The sequence below is a fragment of the Orycteropus afer genome, unplaced genomic scaffold (assembly GCF_000298275.1).
Source record: "Orycteropus afer afer isolate SDZICR_OR568_19922 unplaced genomic scaffold, OryAfe1.0 scaffold00059, whole genome shotgun sequence".
Lineage (NCBI taxonomy): Eukaryota > Metazoa > Chordata > Mammalia > Tubulidentata > Orycteropodidae > Orycteropus > Orycteropus afer.
This window is the reverse complement of record NW_006921646.1, coordinates 2,815,814-2,832,477: the sequence shown is the minus strand read 5'-3', so window position 1 is coordinate 2,832,477 and position 16,664 is coordinate 2,815,814. Positions and strand designations below refer to the sequence as shown.

The following is a 16,664-nucleotide window of genomic DNA, read 5'->3' as shown; positions in this document are numbered from 1 at the left end:
GTGCTTACCTTGCTCCCGGAGACCCGGTCCCTCTCGGGAGGGTAACAAGGGAAACTGTTCAGTGCAGATTAGTGAATAAGCACCAGCCCGCCTGTGCTTACCTTGCTCCCAGACAGCACATAACAACAATAATTATTGTAAGGGTCTTCAAATGAACAACACATGTGATTTTTGCAATGATCAAATTCTCAAACTATATCTTCTATCTAATGAATATATAAAATGTCATAAACAAGAGTGCACAGAAACATATCTACAAGAATGTCTGTCATAGAGCTATTCCAGTAGCAAAAACAAACAAATAAAAAAACTCATGTCCAATGACAAAGAAGGAATTAAATAAATGACAGTTCATATACACGACGGAATACCATTTATCCATTTAAAATGAGTTTGGGAAAGATAGAAATGAAAGCAAAATGTGCATAATGTATAAAGTGAAAATTTGAGGCAAAGCATGTGTACAACAATGTCATTTCTGGTTTCTTTTTTAAAAAAGTTTGCATAGAAAAAACACCAAGTATGTACACAAAATTACAACAGTTAATTTCTTCAGATGGTTAAATTATGGGTGATTTTATTTTCTTCTTTGTGCTTTTATGTGTCCTGTGATTTTTCAACAATAGAGGCAGAGCTCCACAATCCTTGATCCATAATTCAGAAATCTAAAAAGCTCTGAAAATATATTTTCCAAATTTAGTGGCAAACTTGTTTCAGTGCAAAACCTGGCCTAAACTGATGATATGAAGCTTGTGGTAGTTAAGGTATGTGTCAACTTAGCTGGGCCTGGTTTTGAGTGAGTAGGCAACTGGATGTAGTTATTCCCCATGAAGAGACTGGTAATCAACTCTATGTTAGAATCTACTGGAGCAGCTGAGTAGCTGCCTAAGGGATGTGGTCTGCTTGCGATATAGAAGAAGTTTTGAGAAAGGTCTCTGCAGCTTTTTGGCATGTTTGGACCCTGAGTGCAGTCGAGTCTTCAGTCAGAGAAGCCTGTCATTATTTCCTGCCGATCTTGGCACTGTCTCTGGAATTGAACTAGTGACCTGCCAAGTGTCTGGTAATCTTGGAACTGTGCCATTTTATTTGTCAACCTTGGATTTGTCAGCCTCAGCAGCCAGCAGCTGCCTGAGTAAAGAGACGCCTCCTGGTCCAGTGGGCCAGGAACAAGAAGTAGAACTGAAGCCCAAGGTTGAGGGGCTTTCACCCAGCCCCTAGAGTTGGCACCTGGAACTTTAACTTCTAGCCTCCTAAACCATAAGAGAATAAACTCCTGTTTGTTAAAGCTGTACATTTGTGGTACATTTTCTGTTAGAACGGCACTAGAGGTAACCAAAAAATGTTTCATAATTTGTTCTGTGTGAAGAGCTCTGGTGGCATAATGCCTAAGGATTTGACTGCTAACCAGAAAGCTGGCGGTTCAAACCCACCAGCCACTCTTCAGAAGGAAGACTGCACAATCTACTCCCATAGAGATATGGCCTCGGAAACCCAAGGAGAGGTGCTGTGAATTGAAATCAACTAGATGGCAGGGAGTTTGGGTTTTTTTTTTTTTGAGTGTGAATATTGGTGGCACGTGGGTAAGCACTCAGCTGCTAACTGAAAGGTTGGCAGTTTGAATCTACCAGCTGCTCCATGGAAGGAAGATGTGGCAATATGTTTCCATAAAGATGGACTGCCTTGGAAACCTGTGGGGCAGTTTTCTGTCCAGCAGGAGGGTCATTATGAGTTGGAATTGACTTGACAATAACAGGTTTGATTTTTTTTTTTTTTTTTTTTTGGTTTAATGTGACTATTCACAGATTTTAATACAGAAATGTGAATATTTACAGATTTTAATACAGAAATGTTTCTGGGTGTTGCCCCAGACCCTACTAGGGGCATGATATTACCTTTCACCAATCTCAAAATTCTAGCTTGCTAAACATAATCTAGTCCCAAGTTCAGATAAGGGTTATGGAACTGTACTAGTTTTATAACTTTGCTACCATTACTATTTTTAGGCTTTTTAAAATGACACTTCTCGTACTTGAAAAGATTAGGAGCCTCTGCTGTAAATTATTTTAAATTTTAAAATAGCAACACATCAATAAAAGGTATATCCTTAACAAAAAGGATCATCATTCCTGATTCGTCAAAGGTTGCAAGCATCTGACCCCCATCAAGTGATTCAAGCATCCCCATGTTTACTAAGCCCTTGGCAGGTGCCATGCATTATGTGCTTGAGCTATTTTCATTCATCTGACGCTCAAGCCATCTCAGGAGGTAGGTACTATCCCAGCTGCTATCATACATATGAAGACAAGATGCTCAGAGAGGTTACGAAACTTGCCCAAGTCAAAGGAGATGGCAGAGTTGGGTCAGAGCTTGATGCTTAGCCACCATGTTATGCCCTCGCCAGTTAAGTAAACCAAGAGGCAGTTCTCCTTCCTGGATCATCATCACTGTTTTTAATAAGGTAATAACATCACAAGTAAAGCAGAGACAACTGACTTATTTTAAAAATTCTTTTTTTGATTTGTAAACTAAACAAACTTGATCCACAAATTACTAAGAAAGGATAAATATGAAGCCATACCATATAATTTCTAGTATTACCACGATTAACTCTAACCACACCAAAGTTATTTGATGATATTCTATGAATATAACATATTATACGATATAATTTCCTATACCACATAAAATCTCCCAGTAACCTTTTGGAAATCAGTGTAGGGAATGTTTCTTGAAGACTCTCCAGAAAAGAGAACAAGTTCTTACCCACAGGAGAACCTTAAGTACCCAAGATACAAACTCTCTGCTCTCTACTTTTGGGGTTTCCTTGTGTCTCTGGACTACAAAACCCAGTAATTTACTTTCCCTACTGAAGAAGAGGGCAGAATTAGCCTTGACTTCTTGTTGCAAACCAAAATTCACAGCTGTTTGGGGTGAGCAAACCAACAGGGAAAAGAATATTCTGAAGGGATTTTCTGGCTAGGGAAGAAACTTGGACTGAGAGCATAACCTCCCTTTACAAGTGAACAGGCTGAAGCTGAATGGATACAAATTAAATTCCTTAGACTAGAAGATTGTTTCATCATTTTCTGTCTTCAATTTTTGTTAACTAAGGAGAAAACACTGAAAACTCAACTTCAATTAGAGAATTCAGAAAAAGGGAGACCATCGAGGTATTAAACTTCTTATAAATTACCTTTTACTACAGGTGATGCCCTATTCAGTGGATGCACTCTAGATTTTTACACATAAAGTACCCACACAGACATCATTTCCAGGCATGCTACTTATTTTGTGTCTTTTAAACAGGGGAACCATATTCTGCCTAGAGAAACTATGTACAGCAATTCCAAAGTAAAGGAACATAGTTTCCAACCCCAAGAAAATCAAACTTAAAAAGAATACCTGAAGAAGTTCTTTTAAAACTATTCTTAACTAAGTAGATTGAGTAGAAGATCCAGAAAATTGCTATCTTAGTGCTGTCTTTTGATTTGTTTTTCTTTTTGTATTCTCTTACTAGTGAGGGAACCTTAGATCAGGCAAGTCCACAAGATCCTGTTGTCAGGCTCTTCTGTCATTCTACAATCCTTACATGGTCAGTGTTGCCTTCTTCCTTAAAATATAAAACCATTTTCCTCAAAATAGGCACATTAAATAAAAATTAAAAAAAAAAAATACTGGACAGTAGGAGGGTAAAATTAAAGGCTCAGCAAGAGCAAAAGCTGTCATTGTAATCCCCATGCTAAAGATCCATTCCAGGAGTATATAAAGGACCATCTGACTAAAAGAATGGTTAAGTTAACCACAAGGGAGGGGAGAAGGGAGGAAGGAAAGAAGGGAAGTCTGAATTTTAGGAAAACTTGTTATTGTCCCCAAATGAGGCATATTTTTTTCAAAATTTTCGTTCTTCATTCCTATTTCAAATCCTTTTTATAGCTGGATACCCTTCTTCTCACTAATGGCAGAGCAAAAACTAGTTTATAAGCACTTTTACTGCCACTATCTATAAATTTCCATATTTCTCCAGCAAGCCTCCTTGGCTTCCTCTTACTCATTCTTCTCATGCTTGAAAAAATTAAGTATAGAATTTTCCTAAACCATCATGCAATTGCCTCAACTACAGCCTTTGGATTCTTTGTGCTTCTCAATCCTGGAGTGCATTTCACTTTAATTTTCTATTTGCATACATCAGTGCAAATAATTCATAATTCAATTTACAGTTTTAAGTTATTATATGACATGTTTTTTCTTTTAACATTTTCCCTTTCTCAAATCTTTCTACACTTAACTGATAGAACTCATTTTTAATCCAAATCTTATTGAATTCTCATATAAAAATTGCTCTACTGGAAAGCAGCAGTTCCATTAACTATATCAAACTCTCCTTCATTACGTAAGAACTTGAGTGGCAGCTATGTGCCCAGGGCTAGCTAAAAATTACCACGAATTAAAAAGAAGTTTAATACAGTGCCTATCCCCAGCTATAGACTGAAGGCATGCATCTACTAAACAAGTAGCAAATGAGACAGTATTATATAAAGTAAAATCCATGTTATCCAGAACCTTTGGAGGACTAGACTATTTACATAACTACACTTTCTAGACAGCCTACTGTTTATCCTTTTAAATAGCAAAAATTATATTTGAATCATGTTAGACAGACATCTAAAACATATTTTTCCTACTTTCATTAATAAAGTTATACTGAACATAATTTAATCTTTGATGGCTGAGAGAGATTTAAAAAAAACATAAAGCTGTTAAGCCAGAGTACAATGATACCTGACGGCCTAACCAGATGTGTAGGAGTATATAAATTTATGTTTATGGTTTTGAATTATTGACGCTGGGACAAAATATGCTAGATTTTTAATGCATCTTCTGTCTCTTATTTTGTAAATCTGTCACACTGATATACTACTATAAACTCTGTAAGAAAACATGTATCAGGAGAAGGATTAATTCTGGTACTTACTGTGTGGCAGAAATGAGAAAAATTTTGCATGGCATCTAGCAATTGGTCTGGCACAAAGTAGGGAATGGTGACAGCACTAACAGTGACTTGACTATACTTGGAGACAGGAGATATGTGAAAGTTTCTTACTTCAGTAGAATATGCTGGGGGTCACGATACTTCTGGCAAACCTCTAAAATGCTGCATCATTCTATTCATTAGAGGCAGAGGTACCTCCAAACTTATATAATCTTTCCCTCATCTCTTAGACATCAAAACTGCGAAGTACTAAAGTAACCCAGGTAAGATTCAAAACCCAATTCATACATCATTTACTGAGTACCTGTGAGTTGTGAGGCACTGACATTGGTGTTAGAAATACAAACATGACAAAGACTAAGACATTCTGAATCTACACCCATAATTTCCCTTTATTGTGCCCAGCCACATCCAAGGCTCTAGGCAGCAAATTCTCCTCCTAGTATCCATTAGGAACTCCGGTGGTTAAACGCTCAGCTAGTAAACTAAAGGTCAGCGGTTCAAACCCAACCAGCAGCTCCACGGAAGAAAGCTATGGCAGTCTGCATCTTAAAAGATTATAGCCTAAGTACCCTTATGGGACAGTTCTACTATTTTCTATATGATTGTTAGGAGTCAGAATTGACAGCAAAGGCTTTGTTTTTTTTGGTTTTTAGTATCCTATTAGCACCACTTCTTTCCTAATTCTGTGCTTCTGACCATGGTGTGCCCACTTGGAATTCTCTCACTGTACTTCACCTATTCAATTCTTCATATCCTTCAAGGCCAGCTAAAGTCCCCCTCCTCCTGGACGCCTATCCTGACTCCCATCTTATCCCAAAGCGATCTCTCCTTTCTTCAAACTACCTACAAAGTACAGTGAGCACCAAATCAGTTTATTGAGAAATGTATGCTTTTCTACTTGATGTGTTTATTTATTCACCAAATACTGAACTTACTAAAGAGTTCTGGTGGTGTAGTGGTTAAGGCATTTGGCTGCTAACCAGAAAATCAGCAGTTCAAACCGACCAGCAAGACCGCAAAAGAAAGATGGCACACTCTGTTTCCATAAAGATTTACAGCCCTGGAAAGAAACCAAATGGGGGTCACTATGAGTCGGAATCGACTCAATGGAAGTGAGTTTGGTTTGGTATTGTTCTTACTATGAGCTGGCATTGTTCTAGGTGCTGAGGAGTTAGCACTGAACAGTACAGGGTTTTGTCTCCCAAAAGATGTTCCTGGGGAGAGTTCTCTTATACAGTATTGCTTTGGAAAATCCTTCTGTATAGCCCTGAGTTGGTACTCAGTGTTTAATACCCAATTATTAAAACTTTGTTCAAGCACATTCAAATTGAAGTTACATAAACCTAATGGGGAACAAAAGCTAACGAAATCATTTCTAAATAAACTTCCACTTCTTACAAACCTCAAAGAACAAGGAAGGAAAAGAAAACAGGCTATGAAAGTGCTGCTGAACCAACAAATTTAACATGCATTGACAAAGCACCTTCAATTTCCCTTCCAACCCATATGAAAGTGACCCTTTTCCCTCAATCCTTTCAGCTCCAGACCCAAGTGTTTATTTTAACAACAGGCCTCAGCAAAGTTTAAAGCACTCCTCCGCTTCCTAAACAACTCTTTCTAAACCATTATTTCTTGGTGAATAAACCCCCTGATGGATCCTGCATATGCCACCTAACAGTCTAATCCAATGAATTCCAGTACAAGAAACTAAAATTCGGGCTTCAAACGCAAGAGGGGCTCAAAGAACACTTTCAACGTGACACATCCAACGATAATTTTAACAAAAGCTAGGTCCTGCACAGCCTAGTGGAAGGTTCCAAGTTGCTGGAAAGGAATAGACAATTTCTTCCGGGGAAGCCGCGAAATTCTGCAAGGCGTGGGAGTTTCGCCAGGAGGTGAGGGAGATTTAAAATATTTTGATCTAAAGTTGTTTATGCGATACGACAGCTGGCACCCGATAGCAGACGAGGGTGAAGCCAAGCTGTGCCATGCGGCAGAGGCTGCCACCTGGGCACTCCCACCATTCTTCGTAGCCGGGTTAGGACACAAGAGGAGAGTCTGGCGCCGCGCGGATCCGGACCAGCGCCTCTTCCGGCTACCTGCCCCGTAGGCTGCCTGCCCTGGCACCGTGCAATCCACAAGCCCACCCCACGCAGGTCTCAGGAGCCTCGACCTCTCTGGGGACCAGTAGACAGGCAAGAGAGAGGAGGATCTCCAGGTGACGGCCCGGTCCCGGTGCGTACCCACCTTAGCAGACTGGAGAGAGGGTGGCTCGAGGAGCCAAGGCCGCCGCTGCCGCCCCCGGAGCTGGAGCCGGAGCCGCTGCCGCCGCCGCCGCCGCCGCCGCCGCCCCCGAAGCCTGAGGAGAGTCGCTTCCCCGACAGCAGCTTCTCCACCGCCGGGAGGTGCCCAGTGCGGGCCGCCTCCAGCAGCTCCTGCTCCTTCCCCATCCGCAGGGTCGCTGACCACTAGACCCCAGCCCTGGGGCCGCAGCCAAGCCCGCTCTGGCTCCCAAACTTTCCGTCTCCCGGCAACGCACCCCCTAAACCGGCCGGGGACACCACCCCCCTCCCCCCCTTCTTTTCCCCACGCGCGCGTCACTTCCGGGATCTGGCGTCACGCGTCACCGCGCCCCCGAGCCCCGCCCCCTTGCCCACCTAGCTGGGCGGGGCTCAGAAGGCGGGCGCAGGTGGCTGGGGCCGGCGTGAAACTGACCCGGCTGTGTTGATAGAGCTCCAAGGGTAAGGTGTCCGCGCCATGTGGCCTTTCGCTATCCAGATAGGAGGTGACAAATGGGGTCTACCTGTGCATGCCTTCCAAAGTGCGCTTCTTCACCAAATGTTTTGGGAGCCCACGGGATAGGAAATACGGTAATTCACCAAGGCACTATAGAAACAAAGAGAGAAATATGGTAATGCGCACCTACATTTCCAAGTTCATTCTTTCAACACGCACAAGTTAAATGTCTGATGGGTGCGGGAACATAGTGATACAGAAGTGAATAAAAGTGCCCTTTCCCATACTTTCTTAATGGATTCCAAGAAGGGAAGAGAAGAAAGTTTTGAAATAGATATATCCTCATCTCTTCATCTTCCCAATCCCTGAAATGCTCATTGCAGTGAAACGTTCAACGGAGAGAATTTGACCCCCGAAAAAATGTTTCCTCTTATTCTTAAAAATAAGATTAACCGAACTGACATAAAAAGTCATATTTGTGAAACCGGCCCCGGTCTGTCCAACTACTGGTGGGTTTTTAAAAATCATTTAATTAGGTAGGAACTTTGTTTTGTTCACTAGTACATGCCACTGCTCCTGGCTTGAAGTATGCGCCCAATAGTTGTACATTTATGTATCGGTTGATACATAAATTCTGCTCAATCTATACTTTTATTAAGTGCATAAACACTGTCTCTGCCTGAAAGTTTACCAATCCGAGGCAGCTCCATCCCAAGACACGGACTTACAACGGAACTGAGTTTCCTTCGTCACCCCAACTATGAAGGAGGTATGTAAAGGAGGAGGCTAATGCAGATTACATTTTTAGAAAAGGAAAAAGGAGCTCTTCAATAAACAGAAGTGCACGCCTCCACAAATGCTGCTTGCCCGGGGCGAAAGATCCACAAACTGAACGATGCACACCCAGTTTTCCCACGCCCCACGGCTACCTTAACATAGAGTTAAAAACAATCACCAAAAGCCTCTATAAATGCCTCTAACTGATCCCTGCGACGAACGGTAGGGTTTATGTCATCGCGGAGCGACAACAGGAAGTAGGCTTCTGGGCTGCTATGCTGCGCGGGGCTCAGAGCTCCTGCGTCTAACAGCGCAGCGATTTCCCCTTGTCTTCTAGTCTTACGGTGATGGACAATGCCAGTGAGTCGCCCACAGACAAAGGTGGAGAGACAGGGGAGTCAAATGAGACACCCGCCGCTCCACTGGGTCCCGCGACCACCAACACGGAAGGAATCTTGGAGGAAACAGACGGGAACAGAGATGGTGACTTGAAAGAAACCGCGGTGGAGGAAGCCGAGGTAGGGGGGAGAGTGTTGTTAAAGGCTGAGGAATACCCGGACATTAGGTTACTGGCCGCTCGCCAAGCTTCTCGGTTGCTCCCTCCCAAACTACAACAGGTCGAATTCACGACGACTCCCAGTCATGGGAAAAAATCCTAGTGCTAGTTGCATTCCAGTGGCCCACCGCACTGGGTTAATATTTTTAATCCCTGCTTTTAGGAATTAAACTACTTCTAAATACATTTTAAGGAGCTCTGGTGGCGTAGTGGATAGGGCTGCTAACCAGAAGATCAGCGGTTCAAACGCACCAGCCTGCTCCGCAGAAGGAAGATGGGGCAATCTATTTCCCTAAAGATTTACAGCCTCGGAAATCCGATGGGGTTCCTGTGAGTCAGAATCCACTCGATGGCAGTGAGGTTTGTTTGTTTGTTTTTGGGTTTAGTAGGTAATTTTAAACACTCTGTGGTGAGGAAATTGGGACTGAATGTCACACTGAGACTTAGTGCAAAAGCCAATATTAGAACTCAGGATTTCTGACTTTGACCACATTGCAATATGGGTCTTGTTGTTGTTGTTGTTGTTGTTATCATCTCCCACAGAGTCCCCCAGACTCCTGGTGACCCCATGCACAACAGAGTGAAATGTTGCCTGGTTCTGCACCATCCCCATGATGGATTGTATTGGACTGCTGGGTTGTATAGGGTTTTCATTGGCTGATTTTCTGAAGTAGATACCATGCCTTAAATCCACCTTAGTCTGGAAGCTCCACTGAAACTTGATCAGCATCCCTGAGCAGGGTATGAGGTGCACTGGCCAGGAATCCAAACCTGAGTCTCCTGCATGGAAGACATCTACCACTGAATCACCAGAGCCCCCATGAGTACTCTTAGATGTTGTTTAAGCATAACTTTTGTCTTTATAGATGGTAGAGTCAGTCAGATCCATTAAAGGAAGACTTTGCAGGGAGTTACTGGTTTAGTCACATTCTTATCATCTTGGGAAATTGCTAATCAGAAGACTGGTGGTTCAAACCCACCAGCCACTCATCAGAAAAAAAACTGGGCAATCTACTTCCATAGAGATACCTCCTTGGAAACCCAAGGAGGGATCACTATGAGTTGGAATCAACTCGACGGCAGTGAGTTTGGTTTTTGGTTTAGGTACAGTCACCTGTGTGCTAATGTCAAGGAGTCTCTAGAGCATAAAAATGCCAAGTCCTTCAGTTTTGCAACCCCAGAGCTCAGAGTGTTGCCTGGCTAAGGCTCTGTCAAGGGACCAGAATCTCAGCATTCTCTGTGTTCCATTTCTAGAAATAGAATCTTCAGGTCTTGGAGCTAGAAGGGACTTAAGAGATCATGGAGTCCAGGACAGGTTAGATGGAAACAGCCTTTCAGAGCACAGGGTTGCTCTGAAAAAAGTAAGAACTTTTTTTTTTTTTTTGAGTAGCCCAAAATGGCTGCATAGCATTCTTTTTTTTTTCCACTTTTTATTGTGATTTGTGTGAAACTGAAGACAATGTTCATTTTCTATTCAACAATTAATATACATTTTGTTTTGTGACTCTGATTACAATCCCCACAATGTAAGACCTCTATTCCCACTTCTTCCCTGTGTTTACCCTTTCCCTGTGTCCTTCTTACCTATGCATCTTGCCTCTCTAGTTTTCTCCTTGCCCAACTACTGCCCTTCTGATCTCTCATGGTTGATTTTTCTAAGGAGTGCATCTCTCTGGTGTAATTGTTCAATTTATAGGCCTGTCTGTTGTTTGGCTGAGAGTCAGCCATGGGAGTGAGTTTAAAACCAGGCCCAAAGAGCTACTAAAACCAAACCAAACCCAGTGCCATCGAGTCAGTTCCAACTCATAGTGACCCCCTGTTGGGTTTCTGAGGTGGTAAATCTTTACGGAAGTAGATGGCCTGGTCTTCCTTCCACTGAGTGGCTGATGGGTTTGAAATGCCAGCCTTCTGGTTAGCAGTCAAATGCCTTAAGCACTATGCCACCAGAGCTTCTTAGAACATGTGTGAGTACAGGCAGGGTCTGCCAGGCACTAAAGTAAGAACTTTTAAGGGAAAAACAAAAGAAAGATATGACAAAAACTATCTTAAGAAAGCCTTTAAAACAGGTCTCAATGGCAAAAAGGATTAGCTTGGTCCAATAGAGAGCTCCACCATCCCTCAGTTGGTCAGTTTCGCTTATGTGTTGCTAGAAGCTATGCTACCAGTATTTGAAATACTAACAGGGTCACCCATGGTAAACAGGTTTCAGTGGAGCTTCCAAACTAACACGGACTAGGATGAAAAGCCTGGTAATCTGCTTTCAAAAATAGCCAAGAAAACCCTATGGATCCCAACAAAATGCTATCTGATATAGTGCTAGAAGACAAGCTATCTAGGTCAGAAGATGTTAACAATAACCATACCGATGGACTGAAACATGCCAGTGATCATTAAGATGGTGCAGGACTGGGCAACATTTCCTTATGTTGTGCGTGTGATGTTTCATTGTATTGTACATAAGGAAACCATGAGTCAAAGTCAACTTGATGGCAACTAACAGCAGTACCTAACAATAGAGAGTTCACTATAAATAGAACTTTGCACCCAACAGAGAATACACATTCTTTTTTAATGCTTCTGAAACACTTACAAAAATTGATCATGTACTAGATCACAAAGAAAAACAAATTCTTTAACTCAGAAATCATAACATTCCATATTTTGTTAGTATAGTGCAGTTGTTAATTGCCAAAGAGTCCATTCCAGCTCATGGAAATAAAACCTGAAATTAACAATAAAGAACTTCCCCTATACCTACCTTCCAAAAACTATCACTGGGACATTTAAATAGTCCTTAGATTAAATAAATTAACAAAAAGAACAGTCTACATCAAGCCCTATAAGATTTGACCAAAGTCTTATTTGGAGAAAAATTCTTACACTTAAATATTTTTATTTATAAGAGATATTGAAAATAAGCACCCAACTCAAAAAACCAGAAAAAGAGCAAAATATATACCAGAAAAATGTGGGAATAAAGAGTTAATAAGGATAAAAGTAAATGTTAATGAATTAGCACTTACAAAACAGAAGAAATTGTAAAGTTAAGACCTAATTATTTGAAGTGTAAATGCACAACATTACAAAATAAGAAAGGGGGGCTCTAAGCACTGATAAAGAGCTTATTAAAGAAAACTTACTGTTCAAGTTTACGCCAAACAAATTTGAAAATCTAAGAAAAATGAAAGATTTATTAGGAAAATATAAATCACCAAAATTGAAGCCCAGAGAAGTTTAAAAAAAAAAAAAAAACTTGTTTAAATCATTAACTAAAGAAGAAATTGAAAAGTTTGTCAAAGATATAGTGTCTTTACTACCACCCAGCCTCCATTCCCATATTCCCATATGAATTTTAATGGAAATTCCTGTTTTAAGGGAATCAGAAGTTAAATCTCATTCATGAGTTTTGTTGTACCCTTAGAATTATACTAACTTGAAGAGGATAAAGTTTGTATTTTTTCCCCCCAGTTAAATAGATTTTATTGAACACCTGCAATGAGTAAAACTGCATTAAATCCTTATGGGAGAGAGATAAATAGTAAGAGACTATCTTCAATAGTTTTTCATGCTAATGAATGGAAATAAATGTTTGCATGATATAGCAGAAACGAGGGGTAGGAAGGAAGAGGGCTTCCATTCTTTAACAACCCACTTTACACTTCCAAATTGAAAGAAACACTGTTATTTTGATGAGAAGGGGCCTCCTTTTTAACATTCTTTCCATTGTGGAATCATGAGTAGTAAAGAGATCTGTAGATCTAGAGGCAGAACTGGCTAGATGGAGAGGACTTTGCTGATATCCCTTAAAGAATGAGGTCAGGAGAGTGGGCCCAGGGGGAGAGTGGTTTTTGTACTCTTTGGTATTTCATTACCCTCATAAACAGGTAACTGTGGCTACAACCATAGCTAAACTGGAAAACTGGATTATATAGCTGATTTTCTTCTTTCCACAGTTGGGCTATAAACTTCCTTTAGTAGAGCAATATGGTATCTTACACTTACTGGTATGGCCAGTTCCTAGAACCATAAGCCTGTTCAGTGAGTAGGTTTGCTGTGTTGTTATAAGGATAATGTCTTCTTACCTTACCCAAACCTGAAAAGGAGGCCAAATATATAATAGGGTTTCTTTCATCTTCTTAGCTGAAGAGTCAGAACGTCTCAGATTTAACAGCAGTTGAAAGGGAAGACTCATCATTACTTACTCCAGCAGCCAAAAAACTGAAAATAGATACTAAAGAAAAGAAAGAGAAGAAACAGAAAGTGGATGAAGATGAGATTCAGAAGATGCAGTAAGTCACTTTCTGCTCTTTCCTGTTTTCAAAACTCTAACGTGACCACATTAATATATTTTCTTGACATTTAAAATTGTTTTCTTTTTAAAACGTAAATAAAGCAATTAATACACCACCAGAGCTCCTAATACGTTTTATTACATTGTAGAAAATATAAGTAGAAAGAAAAAATAATCACCTTACCACCAGGAAATAAACACTGTTAATATATTGATGTATATTCTCTAAGATTTTCTGTACATACATTATAATTCTTTTTTGAAAATGTTACTGTTTTATAACCTACCTTTGTTTCATATATGATGAATATTTTCCACTTCAGTAATTATACATCTAAGTCATAATTTTCTTCAAAATGGAATTAATTTTATGTTTTCTGCTTGTAAAAGTCATGAAAGCTCATTGCAAACAATTCAGCAAATATAGTAAAAATAATTCCCTATGATCCCACCACCCAGAGTTTACCCTGGGTATTTGAGTGTGATATTTAGTTACATACCTTTTCAGAGTTTTTTCCATGTTTTTGATATGTAGCTATATGTACATATATTTTCATGCTAATAAATATGCCTTTCCAAAACCAAACTCACTGCTGTCAAGTAGCGACCCCTCCTTGAGTTTCTGAGGCAGTATCTCTTCGGAAGTAGATTGCCCAGTCTTTCTTCCAAGGAATGGCAGGTGGGTTTGAACTGCCAGCCTTCTGGTTAGCAGTCAAATGCCTTAGGCACTACACCACCAGACAACTTCATTTTTAATGACTACATTGTATTATACATTATGAACCATAATTTAACCAATCCCAGTGGCTGCCACTTTTTTTTTTTGAGCGGGGTGGGAATGGACAACATAATGTACACGACTTTGCATACTTGTTTATGTACTTCCTGTGATAAACCCTTAGAAGTGTTAATTGCTACTTCAAACACTATGAACGTTTTCAAAGGCTTTTAATACATATTTCCAAATTTCTCTCCAAAAGGTTGTTTGGTTCACATTCTGCCAGCATGCATGAGTTTGTGCCCCATAACCTTAGCCTCTTGCTAAGACCATTCTTTATTTTAATAATTATCTGATTATTGAAAAATGTTATCTTGTTTTAGTTTGTAATTTTTATTTGTTTAGTTAATAGTGAAGGTTAATGGTTTTTTCCTCTATCTTTATTGGCCATTTGTATTTTTGTGAATTTCCTCTTGAGATTCCTTGCTCGTGTTTAAAAATGGCCATCTTTTTATTAATTTGAAAGAGTTAATTATATATTAAGAATATTAACCCTTTTCCATATGCTTTGCAAATATTTTACCCCTGAAACTTTTAATGTTGAAAGTTATTTGTTTGAACATAAATGTGTATGTTAAATTTTTACTATCACTTTGAAATGCAACAAGGGAGAGTTAGAGAGTGAGCCCAGTGCTGAAAACATAGTCAATATAGTGTGGAGTGACTTCATTTTTTAATGAAGTAATTAAGAAATTGTGTTCTACTTTCTCTCAAATTCCTTAAAAGGAGAAATGGTCTCCTAAGCACCAAGCATAAGGCCATTAATCCCTTGAGAATTCATTTTTCAAAAATTGTCCAAGACTTACCTTTTATTCACAGAACAATTTATCATGAGCATTTGTTCTTAGAAGTTAATTACCTGAAACTTTCTCTAGAATCCTGGTTTCTTCTTTTTCTGAGGAGCAGCTGAACCGTTATGAAATGTATCGCCGGTCAGCTTTCCCCAAAGCAGCCATTAAAAGGGTAAGAATGGACTACCAATCTTCATTTCCATCATATATTAGAACTGAACTAGGCTCAAGAGCTATGTCCATTGGCATTCTGAAGTGAGATGGTAGACAAGTTGGTGGATCATTAAGGTGGGGAAATAAAAATAACATGCCCCTCAGTTATCTGATCAATTGTAGTTTTATATTCTAGGGATAGGGTCTCAATGCACAGAATAAGTTGTAACACACCTGGATCCTTATTTTAATAGTCTCAATTTCAGCACTTGTCCTTTAGTAAACATTTTTTTCAGTGCAAAGCTCTTTTATGGGTAGTATATTCTAAAGTCAGCCCTTGACTGTCTTAATCACAAAGTCTTTGTCCTTCTTTTAAGCTGATCCAATCCATCACTGGCACCTCCGTGTCTCAGAATGTTGTTATTGCCATGTCTGGTATCTCCAAGGTCTTCGTTGGGGAGGTGGTAGAAGAAGGTGAGTAGTGTTGGTTCAGATGTTGGATTGAACCAACATTTGTTGACTGTATTATTTCCAAGAATACCTAATACTAAGGTACTTAGTAGTAGTTGTACTACTTCCTTGTAGTTCCAATTTGCATTAGAAATTGACCAGGTTCGAGCCTTTTGTATTTGGGAGAGCATGACCATTATTACTTGAAAATTTCAATAATGGGGGAAAGGGAGGCATCTAGGAAACCCCCTTCCTAATTCCAGTCCTCAGCTTAGGGTGATTGAAGCACCATTTGTATTTTTCTCCAACGGACTTTACTCATTTCTGCTGCCAAAGAAAAGATACAGGAAAACCAATCACCAAGGCTCATTGGTATAGTATAGAGTGGTCCATGATGTTGTAACCCCAGAGTACTGCCTCCTTTGTCTCACTGACCAATGAAACTTTTAAAGTGGGAGGTTTGTTTTATGCTGTTGCCTATGACAACACCTGATACTAATATTATGCTAAAGCTAACATGATGTATTTTATAGAATTCTCTTAAGAAGGGAAATGTCTTACTTCCTTAGCAAGAAAGGTTAATGAGAATTATAGGACTCAACGGGAGAATATGATTAATAAACTCATATGGTAACAAAAACTTTCTCCTTACCCTCTGCTTAGCACTGGACGTGTGTGAGAAGTGGGGAGAAATACCACCACTACAACCCAAGCATATGAGGGAAGCAGTTCGGAGGTTGAAGTCGAAGGGGCAAATCCCCAACTCGAAGCATAAAAAAATCATCTTCTTCTAGGCCAAAGACTAGAAAGGTCTGTTACTGAAAGAAGTACTAGTTCTAGTCTTCCTATTGCATGAGACTTTCCACACTGGTGCTTCAGTGTATCAGTCACCAAGGATTTCATCATGATCTTAATGTCTTCCTCAAAACCAATTTGTGTCTAACCCAGAAAATGGCATGCAGCCTTGCTTCATACTTGCCTTGACTAAATATTGGGACCTCCTAGGCATTTAACTCTTTCTTGGCCAGTTGAAACAAAAAAGGTACATGGGCCTTGAGCATTCTCTGGACAATGGAGCTGCTTTCAGAGAGAGAAAACCCTCCTAAGAGAGCTTTTTTGATGGTTTCACAATGAAGCCT

At 40.0% G+C, this 16,664-nt stretch overlaps 2 protein-coding genes across 2 annotated transcripts in view; one reads left to right on the top strand and one right to left on the bottom strand.

Annotated features, from left to right (window-relative positions):
* Window positions 1–7,443, bottom strand: part of ANKS1A (ankyrin repeat and sterile alpha motif domain containing 1A) — a 276,183-nt gene extending 268,740 nt beyond the window's left edge. Inside the window, exon 1 of the mRNA XM_042780753.1 lies at window positions 7,241–7,443. Within this exon, the coding sequence (XP_042636687.1) occupies window positions 7,241–7,443 (203 nt within the window). The remainder of the gene's footprint in view (window positions 1–7,240) is intronic.
* Window positions 7,444–8,853: 1,410 nt separating this feature from the next.
* On the top strand, window positions 8,854–16,319 carry TAF11 (TATA-box binding protein associated factor 11). The gene is made up of 5 exons (XM_007939362.2): window positions 8,854–9,024; window positions 13,203–13,351; window positions 15,007–15,094; window positions 15,453–15,549; window positions 16,189–16,319. Exons 1-5 carry the CDS (start codon window positions 8,854–8,856, stop codon window positions 16,317–16,319), a joined length of 636 nt encoding a protein of 211 aa, XP_007937553.1.
* Window positions 16,320–16,664: the final 345 nt, after the last annotated feature.

What these genes read in the sequence shown, in the direction of transcription:
- TAF11 (XM_007939362.2), top strand. Translation starts at nt 8,854, where the DNA reads ATGGACAATGCCAGTGAGTCGCCCACAGACAAAGGTGGAGAGACAGGG. An exon ending in CCGCGGTGGAGGAAGCCGAG is followed by an intron (nt 9,025 to 13,202) that starts GTAGGGGGGAGA and finishes TCATCTTCTTAG; the next exon opens with CTGAAGAGTCAGAACGTCTC. An exon ending in CCAAAGCAGCCATTAAAAGG is followed by an intron (nt 15,095 to 15,452) that starts GTAAGAATGGAC and finishes CCTTCTTTTAAG; the next exon opens with CTGATCCAATCCATCACTGG.